The 19,418-nt window shown below is 41.8% G+C and overlaps 1 protein-coding gene across 5 annotated transcripts in view; it reads right to left on the bottom strand.

Moving 5' to 3' along the window:
• OXR1 (oxidation resistance 1) overlaps positions 1 to 19,418 on the bottom strand; it is a 465,986-nt gene that overhangs the window by 55,589 nt on the left and 390,979 nt on the right. For all 5 annotated transcript variants that reach the window (XM_054017343.1, XM_054017342.1, XM_054017340.1 and 2 more), the window contains 2 exons: positions 13,374 to 13,542; positions 11,267 to 11,426 (listed from right to left, as the gene is read on the bottom strand). In XM_054017343.1, coding sequence (XP_053873318.1) covers positions 11,267 to 11,426; positions 13,374 to 13,542 — 329 coding nt within the window. The remainder of the gene's footprint in view (positions 1 to 11,266; positions 11,427 to 13,373; positions 13,543 to 19,418) is intronic.

Here is a 19,418-nt window from a genome sequence, read left to right on the forward strand (position 1 = left end):
CCTCTCTCTGGTTGGGATTTTTCGCCGCAAACCCTCTCTTGGCATTAGTCACCTATGCTGTTTTAGCAAGAAATCTCTTCCTTCTTGCCGGAGGGTCCGATAGAGGAGAAGGAGGGTGGGTCTTGGAATGGACATGAGCAACACATTTCAAAGAACAGTTACACGACGGCAGGTATCTATTTTTTCTTCAAGTGCTTGCTCATGTCGATTCCAAGGTGACTCCCAAGCAGACCGTTGGAGGAGGGGTCGGAGCTCATGGATTCGCTGATTGAGCACCGCTCTGCCGAAAGCTGCATCATCCCTGGCATGCTGGACGATGGCATAATGCTAAGTGAACATGTGGATTGAGGACCCGCTTGCTGCCCTGCAAATCTCCTGTACAGGGACTTGTGCCAGGCAAGTGGCTGAGGAGGCCTGTGCGCCCTTGTAGAATGAGCTGTTAGCATCAGGGCTGGCACTTTTGCTAGGTCATAACATGCCCAAATGTGATCCACGATGAAATTCTTTGGGACAATACAAGGAGGCCCTTCATCCTGTCCGCTATGGCGAACAGCTGGTTAGACTTCCAGAACAGTTTTGTCCTTTCAATATAGAAGGCCAAAGCCCACCTCACACCAAGGGAATAGAGTCTTTGTTCCTGGCTGTTGGCATGTAGCTTAGGGTAAAACACCGGAAGGAAAATGTCCTGACTTATGTGAAACTGAGATACCACCTTTAGCAGGAAGGTTGGATGAGGCCGCAACTGAACCTTGTCTTTGTAGAAGACTATATGGGGGTTCAGATGTTAAGGCTTTGATCTCAGACATCCTCCTGGCCACCAGGAATGCTACTTTCCATTAAAGGTAGAGGAGTGAACATGTTGCTAAGGGTCGAAGGGAGGTTCCATTAACCTGGAGAGCACCAGGTTCAGATCCCATGCCGGTATTGGATGGGAGCTTGGCCTGCCTCCTGTCTATAGCGGCGCCATTTCAACTGGTGCCAGCTGCGCCTTGAGTAATAGGACTCTGCCTCTGAGTCTGATGGAGACTCCGAATGAGGAGACCACGGCGGTGCTGCAGAGTCAGTGACCGGTGCCACATCATTGCAGGCTTGTCTCTGGATGCCGCCGCGCCTTGCAGGTGCCGTTATAGCAATCAGGTTCGTAGCTGCCTCGAATGTGTCTGGAGTGGAAGGGAACTCCATCTCCTCCACTTGACACTCGACAGACCCCTCTGCAGGCCTGAAGTCGATGGTGCCGTTTCCTGGTGCCGTTTCCTGCAAGACACCGGGTGCCCCTGCATAGGACGCACACCACTAGCACTGTCAGTTCTGGCTGCTCTCACCATGGACGAGTGCCCTCTATCGTTCTTCTTGTGCCTCATGTAATGTACTGGTGAGCGTGAGCTGTGCTGCTGGGTCTCTGTGCGAAGAGTCCTTCCTCAGTGCAGTAACTTCTCTAACGGAGGCCAATGCGCCCCACACACAGGTGTTGGGTGTCGTGTCCTGCTGGCCCATAGCTGGTTGGGGACAGAGGGCTGCCTCTATGAGGAGGTGCTTGAGCCTGAAGTCCCTTTCCTTTTTAGTTCTAGGGCAATACCTTTTGCAGATCCTGCAACAATCTGATATCCTTCTCACAGGCACTTTAGGCAGGAGTTGTGGGGATTGCCCTTTGGCATGGGCTTGTGGCAGGTCCTGCACGGTTTAAACCCTTGGGGTCGAGGTATGCCCAGAGCCCAAAGAAAGGAACGAACTGGGGTGGCAGGGAACCCCCAAATACAAACTAACTACAACTAAAAACTAACTATAACTATTTGCAGGTTGAAGATACAGAAATCACTAGGGGAAATGCTTGCCAAAGCTAGAGAGACACTCAGCTCCAACGACTGTCACTGATGGTAAGAAGGAATTGAGGAGGCAGTGAGTCAGCAGGGACCTATATGCGGTGCCATGAAGGCATGACGGGTGATTGTTTCCATTTCTATTTCCATCAGCTGTCCTGCCTTCATACCCATGTTCCATATGGTCATCCTTATTGAAAACAGAGGCAAAGTATTCATACAGCTTTTGAGCAATACCTAGACTATCTTTAATCTCCTTCCTGTCTACACTGCATAGCAGCCCAATGTCATCCTTTCTTATTCTCTATCTAAAATAAAGTGTTTTTTTAGTTAATTTCCTTGTCAGGAGCTAATTTAGCTTACATTTAGTAATTTTCACTTTATTCCTACATTTCATAACTTCCAAGATTTAACTTTCTTTGCTGATCAATCATTTTCCATTCTCTATAGGCTCTCTGCTTACTCCTAATAGCTTTTTGAGGTGGTTATTCATCGAGCTGAGTCTGGAGCCTTTCGTTGTAAGTTTTTTCCTTTTGTTTGGGCTGCAAATTTCAGATATGCAGAAATTCCAAGAGTCATTTTTTCATAAATGTAAAGGCATTTGTAACAAAAAAGAAAAATCAATCTGATAGCTCTCCAATACCTGAGTGATCTAGGTTTTCTTTTTAAATATTAAAAAGTTGAAAAAATTGTCGACTTAAACTTTAATGTAGTATTAAAAATAAAATTAAGACTCTATTCTGCCTATTGTTGTGCAAGGGGTAAATGCTGCACCTGCATAAAGCCTCACTGGCTTCAATGGGGCTCAGTGTAAGTGCAACAATATATCCACATGTAACAAGTCACAAGATTGGGGCATATAGTAACTAGAAGAGTAGGGTCCTGGTCCATGACCGGGGCTCTTAAGTGCTATGATAATACAAATAATAAAGTTGTAATGGGTCCAGTACTACTTGGAGCATTACAGGACTAGATCATTATATCAAATCCTCAGTTCTGAATCCTAAAAGTCTTCACAGCATTCTACAGCTGTGTTTCAAAAAGAATTAATGAATGAGATGATTCACAGTAGTTGCCATTAAGCAAATATCAAAAGTTACTACACTATGAGCCAAATAATGCCCTCCAGTAAAAGAAAGCTCTAAAAACTTATCCTCAGATTCTTTATGAGGACAGATTGTGTCAACACTAGCCCCCAAAATTCATGGATTATGGATATACTGGTGTCACAGAACTGTTGACACACAACACTCCAGCACATCAGTTTCCAAAGAGTATGGCTCCAATGGAGAAGCACTGTCTCCCACAGACTGTTGCTTCTTGAACATGCATTGCAGGAGATAGTTCTCAGCAAATGCTGAACCTCATATTTTCCCCCAGCATTTGTTTGCTTTGCAGTAAGACAGATTCTTGCTTTAGTGGAAGACAAAGCCACAGGATTACTGGATTTTTTAGAAAGGACTGTGTGTTTAGTTCAAAAAGTAAAATGTTTTGCCTTATCCAATAACAAGTCTGCTAATTAAAGTCCTTCTCTAAAAGCTTGACATCACTTTTACAACAATCTCACATATTATAAAGTCTGTGACCTTCTGTATCTAGACTGAACACTGAAAGATTGTGCCAGTAGCACAAAGAGACTTCTGATCACTGAACTGTTTACTTGTGGCATACTCTAGGAACATTTAAGAGAAGACATGGCACCATGTGCTTTTAATTAAAGACATCACAATATCAAGTCTCTCTTCTCTTCATAATGGGGTGGCCTTGATCAAATCATAGTTAGAAAGTGATGAACAGACACTTCAGTTGCATTTCATTAACATAGCCAACCTCATTAGTAACACTAGAGACAAATCTATACTAAAGATGTGAGATAGCACAAAACTCTTGACATAGTCAGTGATAAGGACATATACTTGTATGCATGGAAGCTTCCTTCATACAATAAAAATCTAGAGCGAGGACATACCATATACTGATTTAGTGTGAGATTTTTCTAATAGTGCCTTTGAAAAATTTCCCCCTTAAAAATATAGTTAATTAAATCTTCTGTTCTATAATCCTGATACGTAGAAGGGAATTTCAGAACTACACAAGGCAACTAGTAAAAATGGACAAACAGATGGGAGCTTCAGACCTCTAAAACACAAATAAACCAGGGAAATTCAAATCCATCAACTTTCTAAATCAACATACTTATTGATCTGTTTCATATTGGGCCTTTAGTTATGCATTATAATATGGATTTGGACATGAACTGTCCAACTCTATGTTCTTACTTGCTGGCTGGTGCTCCTCTGACAATACACACTCTAATACCCCCTTGGGGAACAGAGTTCTGGAACAGCCTCCCAATAGGAGTTGTGGAGGCAAACAACTTAGTTTTAAGACAGAGCTAGACAAACATATGAGTGCGACTGTATGATGGGGTGCTTGTGATGGCAGTGCTCAACAGCCTTAGGGCACACTTCCAGTTTATGTCTTATGCTCGTGCTTTAGGATTTCAGCCAGCCACCTGCAGAGGTCAGTCTTTCATGTTAATTAAGCTTGCAAACTAGAGCAGTACCAGGTGGCAGAACATTATTCTACCAAATCAATCAACAATCAAGTTACAAAACAGTACATTATCTTTATTCCTATGACATTACAGTGTCTGTTCTATGATATGGCTGCAATACTCCCTCCTCCCCATCCCCCCCCCCACACACTTTTTTTTTTTTACTTCTACTTCTCCTCTGCAGTAGAGTTCTGTATCAATCTTCATCACAGTTTATGTAATTATGTTTACAATTGTTGTGTTTTCTGCTCCAGATTAATTGTATGCATTTTTTTTTTACATATACATTTTAAAATAGCAGTTTCTTCAATGTTTAGAAATATGATATTGCAGATTGATTGTTGCTTAACTGTTCATGCAGCAGTCAACACAAGCAGTTTAATTTCTTTCAAATGCCAGCATAACAACAGGTAATGCCAAAGAAGTTACTGGAAGGGAGATAAAAGCTCATGTTTGAAACTATTAGAAATGACAATGGAGACATTCATGGGAGGCAGATTATCCCAGATCTGCCTAATGTGAGAATTCTTGCACTTTTTTCTGAAGCATATGGTGCCAGCAATGAGAAACAGAATACTATACTAGATGGACAATGGGTGTAATCCAGAATGACAGTTCCAATACTATACTCCTATTAGTGCAGCCTACAGTAAGCAGTGTCTAGCATCTGCAACATATGAAACTTGGTAAGGCCATATTGCCATCCATTTTTTGAAGTACACTTTATAGAATGTCTTTAGAACAGAGGAGTTAAAAAAATGCGATCACAACCTGAATAAAACCAGACATGGTATTTGAACAGAGAAAGCTACCGCCAATAAATTGCAAGGACAACTCAACTAGTCAAAAGAATATGATGGACCAAGTCCTGCTTCCCTTAATTATGCTAGTAGTTTCACTGATTTCCATGAGGAAGCTCCAACGATTAGGAGATTAAATTCATTGGAACCAAAATATGACATTCTTCTCAAGATTGAAAAAAAATAGGATCTAATTAGTTAATTAAATAAATAAAATGAAAGTTGACTAAGATTTATGGTACATATCCTTTATGGTGAAACTACACAATTAAATTGCTTTCTTTATTATAGCAATAATGAAGCTTCTTAAACATCATTCCAGGGTCTCCCCTCCTCCCCCCACTCCGGATTCCTAAAGTTCAGATAGGCACTTCCTAGCTAGTATTGTCAAAATTATAAACATCTCTTTAAGAGCTGGTAAACAGAATTGGCATGTTTCCCAGAATGAAATAAAGCTTTTTTTTTATTAATAATTATTAAATTGTGCCTTAAGTAGATTTCATTGTACCTGTGGGTTCAGAAAAGTTCCAATTCCGGAAATTTCCAAAAACAGGTGGTTACTTGATATTTGATTACATCCTCTGGAGATCGGATCACTTTGAGTACTTGTATATATACACATCTTGATGTTTATTTCTTAAAACGCACCCTCTCCTCCAGGGAAGGAATTTCAATAGAATACAAGAACATTTTTTCCCTATATTACAGGTGTGTGCACATATCTATCTAAAAAAATAAACTATTTTTAAATAAATATATTTGCTCTCGGTACTATCGCCTTGTCCCAAGATGCATTTCAAAATCCTGTGCATGCTATTTGTATATGCCTATTTTACCATATTTCTGTAAGTAGACATACAAAAGCTTTTGGAGCAACCCTGAGAAAAGAGCTCAGCAGAGGCAGTGATAGCAACAGTAAGTGGGGAAAGGTCAGAGCCTTGGTGTGGATAAGCCTTCCCAAGTTTCCCACCCTCCTCCCCTCCAACCACTTAAAATTAAAATCAGACCCAAGTAGGATTTCTGGCCTCAACTGGTTTGGGAACAATTCAGGAATTCCAGAAAAGACACTGCTAAAATAAAGATTCTTCCTCCTCAGTTAAATTAACAAGTCCACTAGTCTACTAAGCCTTACATTTAAGTTTAAGGCAGTGGAAAAAGACAAGGAATTACAAAAGGGTAGAAGAACACCACCACTTGAAAGTTAAATGAACAAAGATTCTTAATATGTAAAGAAAACGGTTTACTCAAGAAGTTTGTAGTCAACAATCCCAGAAAGTGTTGTCAGTGCAAGGCTAGTACTGCCTTCCATGTAAGACAATGTTACTCACCTTGAGCAGTAACTGTGATTCTTCAAGATGTATGTACTTATGGGTACTCCATTTCAGGTGCCTCAAGCCCTCGATTGGAGTATCCTATGAGGATATTGCTCAGGAGTCACCTGAAATTGAGCACCCATAGTGACACTACTTGAAGAAATGCCTTGCACACTAACTGGTTTTTCCAGATGTGTCCCCCTATGGGTGCTCCACTACTCATCCTCCTTCCCCCTTCTGCTTCAGACTGTTCTTGTTGGACATTCAGATAAAGAAGGAACCAAGGGAGGTCTGTCTGCACAGTCCAATATATCCTCAGAGTGCAGCACAAGGTTGTATAGAGCACATACACTGGCCAGACACTGCTCAGTGGAAAATCTCCAAGCTAGGGCTCAAGAGGTGCATGTGCATCTGAAGTGGAGTACCCATAGGAACAATACTCGCAGAAGTAGTAGTTACAATTTTTTTTTTTTTTTTTTTTTTTTTTGCGGATAAACACTTAAATACTAAAGGATCAAAGGTAAAGGACAGTACTTTTGCTTCTATGTTTTCTTTCATAAGCTGAACTTAGAATAAAGGTTATCTGCTTTAAGTGACATACAGGATATTTTTTCCTATGAAAAAGGCACTATAGGCATGGTAGAGAAATATCTGACCTCCACAGCAAGAGAGAGATCAAAAAAGAAGGCATGCTACAAAACACCCTAAAGCTGAGGTCTCAAACTCCCGGCCGGCGGGCCATCTGCGGCCCACAAACCTCCCCAATGTGGCCTGCGAGGCTTCAGCAGTTTTGGGACCAGGTCTCTCCCTTGGCCCCATCTGCCACCCCCAGGCGCTCCCCCCTCAGGGGCCCCGGCAGCACAGCTGAGCGGTGTCTGCCTGCTCCCTCCACTGGCTGCCGGTCCCTGCCCGCGGCCCAGGGGCGGGGCTGTGCCTCTATGCACTGCCCCTGCCCCAAGCGTCCCTGTTGCCAATGGGATGCTGTGGGGGTGGTGCCTGGGGGCAGAAGCACGCAGGGGCCCCTCGGCCCACCCCGCCTTGGAGCCCCAGGTAAGTGCTGCACCCCTGACCCCCTCCCAGAGCCTGCACCCTCATCCCCTCCCCACACACCCCCTCCAGCCCCCAACTCCCTCCCAGAGCCTGCGCCCCGTCCCCACACCTCCCCAGCCCCCAAACTCCCTACCAGAGCCTGCACCCTCTCCACACCACCCAGCCCCCAAACTCCCTCCCAAAGCCTGCACCCCGATCCCTCCCCCATCCAAACTCCCTCCCAGAGCCCAACCTCTCACCCCTTCTGTACCCAAACTTCCTCCCAGAGCCTGCACCCCAATCCCCTACCTCAGACCTCTTCCCCCACCCAAACTCCCTCCCAGAGCCTTAGGCAGGTGGGGTGTGGAGTTTTTTGGGGAGCGGGTTCTGGGCGGCATGAGTGACATTGGCCCGCTGGGAGGATTTGAGGACTGGCACTGGCCCTAAAGTCCATTGAGTCTGAGACCCCTGCCCTAAAGAATGTGTTACTAGCCAATTTTGAAGAAGCTTATACAAAAATCATGCATTAACCAATTACTTAACTTTACTTAAGCCAAGCGTTCAAGATTATGGTAGAATTCAAGCTAACATTTATCTTCTGCAAGCTTCCTAGAGTCTTTGCAATCAGGCACAGAAGAAATCTGGAATGCACTGATTGAGGGTCTTTTCCTGTTTTTATGGCACTATGATCCATGTTTTCACAGCTCCAGGTTATAGTAAACTCTTTCGGTCTTCAATTGCTTCAAAGAGGCTTTGACCAACACAAAAGCATCACACCTAAGAGTAGCAAAAGCTACTGCAAACACATGAACACCTATTTCATGAACTCAGCAGGCTCTCCGAAATCTATAGTCTATAAACCCATACACAGGTTAGAACATAGCTAACTCAGTCTCTCAGCCTCCACAGATACAACAGACCTGAAAAACACCCAGGTTTACATTGTGAACCACTGGGGAAGAAGGTGTTTTCAGTGGCAACTATGCAACTACTTGATTGAAGATATTAGACTCATGTCTAGTCTGACTGTGCTTAGATGCAAATGTAAAGCACCTTTTTAGAGAAAATCTCTATGCAGGAACACTTTTGTATCTATAAACACGATCACAAGCATGTGTGCCTATAAACATTGATACAAAAAAATCCCCACTTCAATTCAAACTTCCCTTATTACTAAGGGTAATAGATTTATGGCATTATTGCAGCTCCCAAAAGTATGCTAGGCTCATCACAATACAGATAAAAACAATATCCCTGACCTAATGAACCTGAAAACTACTTTTAAAATGTGATAATCCCTTCTCATGACAAGGCAGTAGTGAAGGGGTGAGAAGGATGGGCAGACATAATGTTAAGATAATGCATTTGTTCAGAACATGACATGGAAGCAGAGTTTTATTTCTTACCTAAGAAATATAAAAATTGTCATAGGGCATGTTAGTCCTCTTTGAAAAGGACATCAGTACAAACTCGGGACCTTTAAGTTTGCATACGCAGCAGCCAGATGGGGGAGTTACAGTATAACATTTTGATGCATACTGCCTATTGGTGTTCCCCTTAGTCAGAACTGCAGGGCTGTGTAGACATGTCCTTGGTTTTTAATTTCCTGTAGGCTTCACAGAAATGGGCCTTAAGAATTAAGCCTTAAGACCCGAATGAATAAAAACTTTCTACACTGCTTTGCCACAGTGATAGATGCAACAGACAGAAGTAATCCCAAACTAGTGAGTCCTAAACAGTAGATTCCTGTGCATCACAGACACACACTTGGGAGAAAACAGAGAAACAGATCCAAGGTATCCCACACACAGCTGACATTTTTTGAATGTCACCTACCATCCTTTAATTGTGAATTGGTAGTGATGCTCAATACTACAACTGTTTGTAAAGTTAACTGATTTAAAAATGAGTGGAACTAAGCACCACTACATTAGTGACTCAGTTTCTTATAAGCTAGTGCAGTGTTTAATATTATACAGCTGAATTATTTCACTTAAAGAGCGTTTTAATGCTTTATACTGTGCAATACTATGGATCAAAGCAATGATGTCAAATCTGAGATAGCATTCCTGATCTACCACAGGATCAGTGGTAGTTGCAGATATTGTACATCACATTTTCTCCCCATTAGGACTTTTTTTTTTTTTTACTGAAACAGTACACTTTCTAAAGAGATAAGCTCATACTGTAGGTAGCTGGAAAAAATTATTTGGGACTGATATAGAAGAAGCTTCCCACACCCATTTCCTAATCCTATCCAAATTCTTTGCTTGCAACATTTTTCTTTTGAAAGGAAATGAGGTATATTGGAAATTTTATCCAATCCAAGACAAAAACATTGTATATTAAACACTTTTCAATCTGGGCCCCAAATTTTCAAGGTACAATTTGGAACTTTCAGTCTATTACTCACACATGCTTTTTTCTTGCAATTTGTTACTAGCACAATACTTGGACACCAATATATCTTTGTAACAGAGGTACAGGTTTGAAAATGAGAGAGTCTGATTTTATGCAGCATATGCATGTATGAAGCTAAGCTAAAGTTCTGAATGTAGCAATGAAATCCTACACGCAAGACCTATTATGCTGCAGAAGCAGTGGTTTGTAGTTTGCTTCTGATAAAATTATGGACCTCAGCGTTCTCATTTATAATCCTTAATTTCAGAAATTTAAAAACAAACAGGATAAAAAGTTTTTAGAGAAGAAAACTGGTATCCACATTAAGTCTAAAGTAAATCTAACTTTTTAAAAATGTGTCTAAGTATTTAGCATTAAAAAAGGCATTATAAAAAAAATTAAGATGGATTTTTCGCACTCCAATATACAACAATAAAATACAGCAGATCCTGATGCAAGATTGACAGTGAGTTTATAATTGTCACACAGACTCAAATTAAGTGATGCTGATGGATACTTCTATAATATACATTTGCTTCAAATGACAATATTGAACTCTTGTACAATAATTTGCTATGACACTTCAATTTTAGACAAACTATTGACTGCACACGAAAATTACAAGCGATTTTTCTCCATATGCACACTTAAGAAACATACAAATAATATGTTAACTGTTGCACATGTAAGACGTGTCCATAGACACACAATGTACACTGATGCACATGGGAGTTTATTACAAAGAAGCATATATGCATTCCAACAGTAATATATTGGATTAATATTTTAATATTAAAATAAACATTCTACATGTTATTAAATCTAAAAAAGTAGGTTTTCCCAGTTAAGCCAACAAAAACTCCCTAAAATTTATAAAGGATCCTCTGTACATGCACGTGCACCTAATACATACTGAAACAGTCTACTCTGGTTTAGTTTCCTTAAACAAAGGTAAGCCTTCTTGTCAAAGAAATAGATTTTGTACAAAGGTTGTACCTTCTGCTCTATTTACACCTCTTCAATTTTTTTTTTTTTTTTTTTTTTTGGAAAGTCTCCTACTGTGTATTCCAAAATACAGCTTGCTGAATGGAAAAAAAGGGCAGGTTCGTAATTGGTGAAATGTTACCCAAACTGTAACGCACTGGTAAAGTGTTAGGGTGGCACAAATTAAGAAGTACACAACTGAATCATTCTAGTTAATGAATTGACAAAATGTATTAAATATATGAAGTACTTTATATATGTTTTCAACTTATTTAAGTCACCTTTCCTTGTATCAAAAATATAATTCAATACATTTAATATTATTGAAAAATTAAGAAAAGATCCGCTGACAATGCTTTTCCTTACCTCCCACTCTCTAGAAGCAGCTTCATTAGTGCAATCACCAGTTTCAGGTTCTTCATTCTTTTTTACTACTATAAACCCAGGCTCTCTAATAGACTCCCCAGTATCCTCTGAATACATTTCTGGGCTCCACTGAATAAAGAAGGCATACAAGTGTTCTGTCCTGAAAAACAAAATCAAGTAATGACACAAATTAAAACAAAACCTATTAGTTGTTGACTTTATCAAGGATTGCACATGCATGTAAAAAAACCCCACAACTTCCTTGTGCTTTACCACTATCTGAGATTATAGAAACAAACATGGTTGAGAATCTGTTGATTATGCTATTGTTTGCTTTTGGTATTTCACTAAACTTGGACAGTGAAAATAGACCAGCTTTAAATTTGTCAGCTTTACTTTTTCCATTCTTATACAGTAGTACAATAATACTGTTTGAGTTCTCATTCTAAGAGTTTTTATATAGTACCAACCACTGAAATATCCAATCTCTAAAAATACAAAAGGACTGCTTAAACATACTCACAGGAGGTTTAAACCAAATACGAATAGAAAGGTTTGCATCTCTCTTGCCTCATTCTGCCCCAAATAAAACCTACACTTTGAGCCTAAACCACTTCTGAGTGTTTTCATATTCTACTTAGCATTACTAGCTGGCAAAAGAAAGAAAGCAGAAGTTGTGCATATAACAAGATCCCGAAATACAGACAGAATAGTCTAGTAGTAGTAGTAGTTCATTAAGTAACAAATCCTATTCTCTTTCCTATAGGCTTTACAGAAACAGTGGAGTGTTTTCACAGTTTGGGAGAGCATGATCCCAGAAGACTGCACAAGAAGTTACTATCCCCCACATGCTATAGAACTGTGCTCTATGAGGGTTCCCTGTGCACTGACTGAGGGAAGTTTGGGGGATAGTACCAGTGGCTTTGAAATACCACAACTTCAATGATACTTCACCACTATGGACAGGAACGTAACAGCCTTGAGGATTATAGCAGCCCTGAGGCTTTATGGTGTGGAATGGGATCCTCCCTCTCCCCTTCCTGGGGGACCTCCCTTGTGGCTAGCTTATGTACTGTAAGTCAGCACAAAGAACAAGATTAGGCCCAAAGAGATGGAAGTGTCTATCAGAAGTTTATTTAATTTATTCTCCTTAAAAGAAACCCTGCCGAAACTGATACTATATGATCAGAAATCACACTTGCTGCATACCAGCAAGTTCTTATAAAAGATTCCAACTACGTCTTCCTTGTAACTGTTCCCAGAGATCAAAAACCACTAAACAGTGCTCAGTTTAAACTTTAAGTTAACCTTTTATTCTAAATGAATTTTAGTGCTTTTGAAAAGATGTTCAATAGACAACACAAGAGACTGAACTTCCACTTTGAACAAGGCAAAATAGGTCATGACAATGAAAGCTTCCTCAAATAATTCTACCTGCCTATGCATGGGAACAGGGTCAGTGCCATGTCAGTTCAAAATAACTGGTGTCTCAAGATTGCTAGCTAATAAATGCCAATGAATAACTGGCAACAATTGTAAGAAACTAGTATTTAAAATAGAAAGTTATTCACTTTGTCTACAAGAAGCTTACTTAAGCCTCCAACATTTAACATCCTTCCCCACTATAAGGTGCTAGTGCCACGTACACATCAAGCACTACATTACCAATAATCTGCTCCTTGATCCCATATCTCTCGCACAACAGGATGGATATGAGTCCATCTGAATTCCTCTCCATCCTGATATATGCCATGACAGCCAGCCACTTGACCTACCAAGGATGCAGTCTTTAAAGTTAGCTAGTAGCACAGTTTGGTTAATTAAAAGAGGTGCCAAGTAGAAAGAACAGGACATGCCAGCATTATTACAAGGTACACAGAACTAAAACCCTTCTCCTCACATTAGCAAAAGGCCTGCACCTACCCTGGCTAATCCTGTGTCCCCACACACTCTCCACAGCTGTGGAAGAAGGGCAAGATTTGCCTCTTGTGTTATTACAAGGAAGGTATAATTACTTATACATGATTATGTGAAGCGTAGAGGAAGGTAAATTAGATTATAATGATGCCGGGGAAAATATTTATCTGACAACCTAATTACTCTTTACCTCTCATGTGGAACAGCAAACCAGTACTCGTGTTTCTTATCTCTCTGTGCGTACTGCTGCATTAATGCACTTGCTTGTGACACAAATGTTTTTCTCATAGGTTTTCCAACTCTGAGACACAAGAATTTGTGAAATCGATGTCTTCTCTTCTCCTTCATAGGAGCAGAACCTATCATTGATAAAGGGGAAAAAAAGCAGGTAGTTCTGTCAAGTTCTACTCCACAAGCTGAACCATACAATTAACCAACTACATATTAGGATGATTGATCCAATGCAGCCTGTATTAGCTGCAAATACTTTTCTTTCATTATAAACATTTGCTACCATTCAGTATATTTAAGCTCACTTATACACAGGGAACAATAAAACCTACGAGTAAGACACAGATTTGACTACTTCTACTTCTCTTCCCTCCCCCCCATCCCATAGTACATACTGAAATTTCAGTTATGTTTGAAAATGCACTGTAATGTGTGTGTGTGGGGGGGAGGGAATGACTCACCTCATGAGGGCTTCCTAGGAGCTGGGTGTGATACCGCAATCTTTTTCCTGCTCTGGCACCCACTGTAGGTTGCCAGCCTCACTATATAGGTCTTCAGTAGCTTGGCCCTCCAGCCAAGTCACAGTCAAAAACGAACCCTTCTGGGGTAGTTAAGAATTCACACTATATGCCCTCCTGGGTCTTCAGCCCAGTCTCTGGGCCCTTGAAGTTCAGCCCTTTGCTTGGCCTTCTAAAGAAGCCTTGGTCCCGTCACTAGTGGTTGGTGGGGGAACCCGGGCCTGCTCACCACTCTGGGTTCAAACCCAAAGACCTTATAAAACAGCAGCCATGCACTGCTTCATTTAATTAGTTACTGCTCTTTCCCTGGGCCTCCTCCCACCTGGCCCCTTCACCTTCACCCATTACCTTATGGTTAAAGTTATTAGGTCCTCTCTCCCAGGGCCAGTAAATGCAGCCAGTCAAGCCCCTTTGACCAGAGAGGAGCACCCTTCCCCGCCCCTCTGGTCCCAGGCAGGTACTGCCCTACTAAGCCCCTGAAGCGCCTTTAATCTGCACCTGCTGGGCTCTGATTGGCTATTTCCACAAGACCTCTCTAGGCAGGCCTGGAAGACCAACCTTCGCTGCTCCTTCCTAGGCGGGGTGTAGTAGGATGGAGTAGGCCTACTAGGTGGCCTCCATCAAGGGGGTCACAAAGGGCCAGGTACACCAGTCACATGCATCAGAGAAACATATTTTACCTGTAGTCTGAGATTGGAATTCTCTCCCCTCCACCTCACCCCCTTTTTAAAAAAAAAAATCCATTTTCCCAATTTACAAAATGTGACCAGATAGCAATAAAGTGACATAGAATATACAGTGGAAAAACATTCACAAGAGAAAAGATGAATGTATATATTTAGACCTATATCAGTCTTATGTACTGAATGTAAGTGTATTAGTTACTTTTCATTTCAAGAAGCCAATTTCTGCATTCATCAATGCAGAATTAAGATTTATTTACATTTCTAAAATTTGCTTCATGTTTATCAAATATTTTAGAGTTATAAAACATACAGGATGAAATAGCTGTATATTTTGCTGTAGTATATTTAATGAACTAATGGAACTGTTAGGTTCCTAAACACTGGATACGTGATTAGGTATAAATTGCCAAGTTTAGCTAAAGGGATAGTGAACAAACCAAAATACACAGCCTCAGAGAGACTAAATCCCCAAATCCCACACTTCAAGTTGATTCAGAAGGAAGCCTTTAAAATGCAAAAAGAACACAGTCAAGTTAGGAAAACAAAATAAAACAAACAAAGAATGAAAAACACTAGGGTCCTGATCCTAAACTGTGGCCAATAACTCAGGAGGTGTAGGTGTGTGCAGAGGGTGGCAAGCCATTCAAGCACTAACCTGTATTTCTATGTAAATTAACGATCTCTGAAAGCTCTAAATTACTCTGGCTGCCAAAAACCCTAAGCGAATGTCCAGACAGCAAGCATAATGGAGCCCAGACCATGCCTCATTTCTAGGGATCCTAGAAATCAGTTTGCCTAGAAATCAGATCCTAGAAAACAGTTGCTTTAGTTTTTACATTTGGTGAAAAAATGAAAACATTAACTATTAACTAAATCTTACTGGAAGTAACAGTGTCATTTATTCAATGCGCACAACCAACTCTTCTTGCAGTTGCTTTTGAATGTGCTTTAAATTTACAGTAGAATCCGGTTTATCTGATCTATGTAAGACCAGGGCCAGATCGGATAATCAAAAATTGGGATAAATCAGGAGAACTGGAAAAGAGCTTTCTATCCCTTATTTTAAGATGGGGGGGGAACTATACGTCCATGTTGTTGCAACATTTGGATTATGGTCTAAGGTACCTGAGTGGACCACTCCTCGGACGGGTTCTGACTAGATCATCATACTGGAAAAGATACATCTGTATTCACTTCTGCCTGACAAGAGCCACCAAACAGACAAGGACTTTCATGACTGCTTTAGGTTCAGATGACAATGTGAGAAGCAGCACTTTGTATTGAAAGTGATTGGTACCATGAGCGAATCACAGAAATCTCCTGTGTACTTAATGGGTGACCTGGCATATGAAAGCAGTCTTCTTTCAAGATGATTGATGTAAGGTAATCCGGTAATCCTCCTGGCAAAACTGACTTCAAGGTTTCCATCTTGAATCTAGTCGTCCTTATGAACTTGGTCAGGTGTTCTAAGTCCAACGCGCCTCTATCATCCCCAGATTCCTTGGGTACCAGAACAAGACTGAATACAACCAGGAGAATATCTCCATAGCAAGACTCTTGTGCTGATTTGCAAAAGATTATTTATGGATTATTCCTCTCTCTTTTGGGGATTTGAGGATAGTGGAGAAGGGAGAAAATGATGATTCAGAAACTGAAAAATTCTATTATGTACTCTTGTTGAACCACATCCAGGATTTATCTGTCTGAAGATAAGAGGGGCATTGGTCCTTTAATTTTAATAGTCTCCTCCCCAGGTGTTGCTCATCAGACTTCTTGTGACTGCAGACAGGGGTAGTTTCTAGTGCTGGAATCTGCTTTGCAGAAGACTGTTAGCTCCCCTTTCTGGGCTTAGATTGCTCCTGTCTCCCCTTCCACACTTAAGAGGAGCAGCCAGAAAAAAGATCCATAGGATCACAATAACATCCACAGATCACAGGTTCTGTAAGCACGTTTTAAATTTGTTTATTTATCTGAGGACTGTCACTATTTTGTTTAAAGCTCCCCGAATAATAACCAACCCCCTGAATATTTCCAAAGCACTTATGTGAGCCAGGCAGTGCTACAAAAGAGCCATGTTGTCTCACTGAATCCTAGGGTAAGGAAGACAGGCTTCCATAAGGATGACTCAGATCTTATTAACACATGCAAAGTAAATTAGTTGCAAATAACTGGTGGGCCAAGAAACCCTTTACCACCTGCTTGTTCCTCCATGTCTGGGCTGTTCTCCCATGCTGGTTGTAGTGGGCATGGGTAACCCACATTGAGCAGTGTTACAAAACCTAAACTTAATTTTCCCAATACTAATTTCTCCCTACTGTTACTTACACCTTTTTGTCAACTGCCTGTAATGGGCCACTCTCACCACTTCAAAAGTTATTTTTCCTCCCCTGGTATCCTGCTGTTAATTGATTTATCTCGTTAGACTGACCTCACACTTGGTAAAGCAACCCCCCATCCTTTCATGCATTTATACCTCCTCCTCTATTTTTCACTTCCTGCATCTGATGAAGTGGGTTCTAGCCCACGAAAGCTTATGCCCAAATAAATTTGTTAGTCTCTGAGGTGCCACAAGGTCTCCTTGTTGTTTTTGCTGATACAGACTAACATGGCTACCAATCTGAAACCCATTACCCGGACAGTTGTGGCATTACTGACTTAGTTTTCAGAGTGGACAAAATGACTGTAAGGGGACACTCAGCTGCTCCCTGGGGCTCACAAGAAGACAGCGTCTGAGGTAAAGGCACTTTTCATGCCAAACTCAGGAGCTCTCTAGCCCAAGTGGGAATTTCTCCCTCCCCCCCCCCCGCCAGGCAAAATTCCTAACTTCCCCTGGGGCTAAGGGAAGGAGACCAAATTGCTCAACAAGAGAAGGGAGGAGGAATGATGATACCCATGCTGTCGTAGGGTGCACGTGTGAAAAAGACCAACCAGCAGCTCCTTGCTCTGTTTGTGGTTGTTTTGGTTGGTCCTACTTATGGTTTCCCCACACAGGGCAGTCCCCTTCAATGTAACTGCCACTTGCAGCTGATCAGCTGTATTCATTTTTCAGCCATCCTTCAAAAAACATTCACTGCGTGGCTGTCAGACCTCCCTCCCCATCCTGCTGTGGTAATTCTAGACAACAGACAAACAACCTCTTCAGCTTGCTGCCCCCCCCCCCCAATAAATTAATAAACCCCCTCACAGTAGGTGCTGGATTTACTGTCTGCCAGTAGCTAGAAGAAGCAGAACAAAACTGCCTTGTCAGCCATCCAATTGGCTTTGACTCTAGAGAAAGGCAACAACCCACACTGAGAATATGTGGACTAGCCCTCAGAGAGAAATTTATATTCCATGTATCTTATCTGATTCCAACATTGGGGTAGCTCTATGGTTACACACAAACATATGGAAATACAAAGAGAATCAGATAGTCAACATAATATTGGACACAACAAATTAAATAATTTAAAAATCCTTCTGTGGTTTCTCCATTTCCCATGAATTAAATGTTGTATTATAAAATGCTTCCAAGATCACATACACACAAGTTTGAATAGCAGAAACTGACAATCTTAAGCATCCTAATGGTATGAAGGTTAGCATCAGAACTTAATAGCCAGACTGGGTCAGACCAATGGTCCATCTAGCCCAGAATCTTGTCTGACAGTGGCCCATACCAGATACTTCAGAGGGAATGAATAGAAAAGAGCAATTGCGTGATTCATTCCCCATTGTACAGTCCCAGCTTCTGGCAGTTGGGAGTTTAGGGACACCCGGCACACAGATTGCATCTTTGGCCACCTTGATTAATAACCATTGAAGGACCTATCCTCCATGAACTTATCTAAGTCTTTTTTGAACGCTTAATCATTATGGTCCTTCACAACATCCCATGGCAATGAGTTCCACAGTTTGACTATGCCTTATCTGATGAAGTACTTCCTTATGTTTGTTTTAAGTTTGCTACCTCTTAATTACATTGGCTAACCCCTAGTTCTTGTGTTATGTGAAGGGGTAAATAAAAGACAGTTACCTTTTCCGTAACTGGTGTTCTTCGTGATATGTTGCTCATGTCTATTCCACAGTAGGTGTGCGTACCCGCCACGTGCACCGGTGTTGGAAGTTTCCCCCCCCCGCAACTCCTGGAGTGACGCCTGCCTGGCGCAGTATAAGGGGAGCTGCGTGCTCCCCCCACCCTTGGTTCCTTCTTGCCAGACAACTCCGGCAGTGGGGAAGGAGGGAGGGATGTGGAATAGACACGAGCAACACATCTCAAAGAACACCGGATACGGAAAAGATAACTGTCTTTTCTTCTTCAAGTGATTGCTCATGTGCATTCCACAGTAGGTGATTCCAAGCTGTATCTGCTGGAGGTGGGTAGGAGTTCACAAGTTCTCGGGATGGAGTAGCACCCTGCCGAACCCAGCGTCGTCCCTGGTTTGGGAGACTATCACATAGTGCTGGGATGAACGTGTGAACAGAAGACCATGTGGCGGCCCTGCAAATGTCCTGAATGGGGACGTGGGCCACAAAGGCAGCCAACGAGGCCTGCGCCCGCATCGAGTGTGCCCTAACAATAGGCGGCGGGAGAACACCCACCAGCTCATAACAGGAGCAGATGCACAAAGTGATCCAGTTGGACAGCCACTGAGTGGAAATCAGCTGGCCCCTCGCGTACTCAGCCGAGGCGACAAACAGCTGCAAGGACCTCCTGAACGGCTTGGTTCGCTCGAGGTAGAAATCCAGAGCCCGCCTCACATCAAGTGTGTGGAGGCGGTGTTCCTCGTTAGTTGTGTGAGGTTTGGGGCAAAGAACTGG

The sequence above is a fragment of the Malaclemys terrapin genome, chromosome 2, assembly GCF_027887155.1.
Source record: "Malaclemys terrapin pileata isolate rMalTer1 chromosome 2, rMalTer1.hap1, whole genome shotgun sequence".
In the NCBI taxonomy this organism is placed as follows: Eukaryota; Metazoa; Chordata; order Testudines; family Emydidae; genus Malaclemys; species Malaclemys terrapin.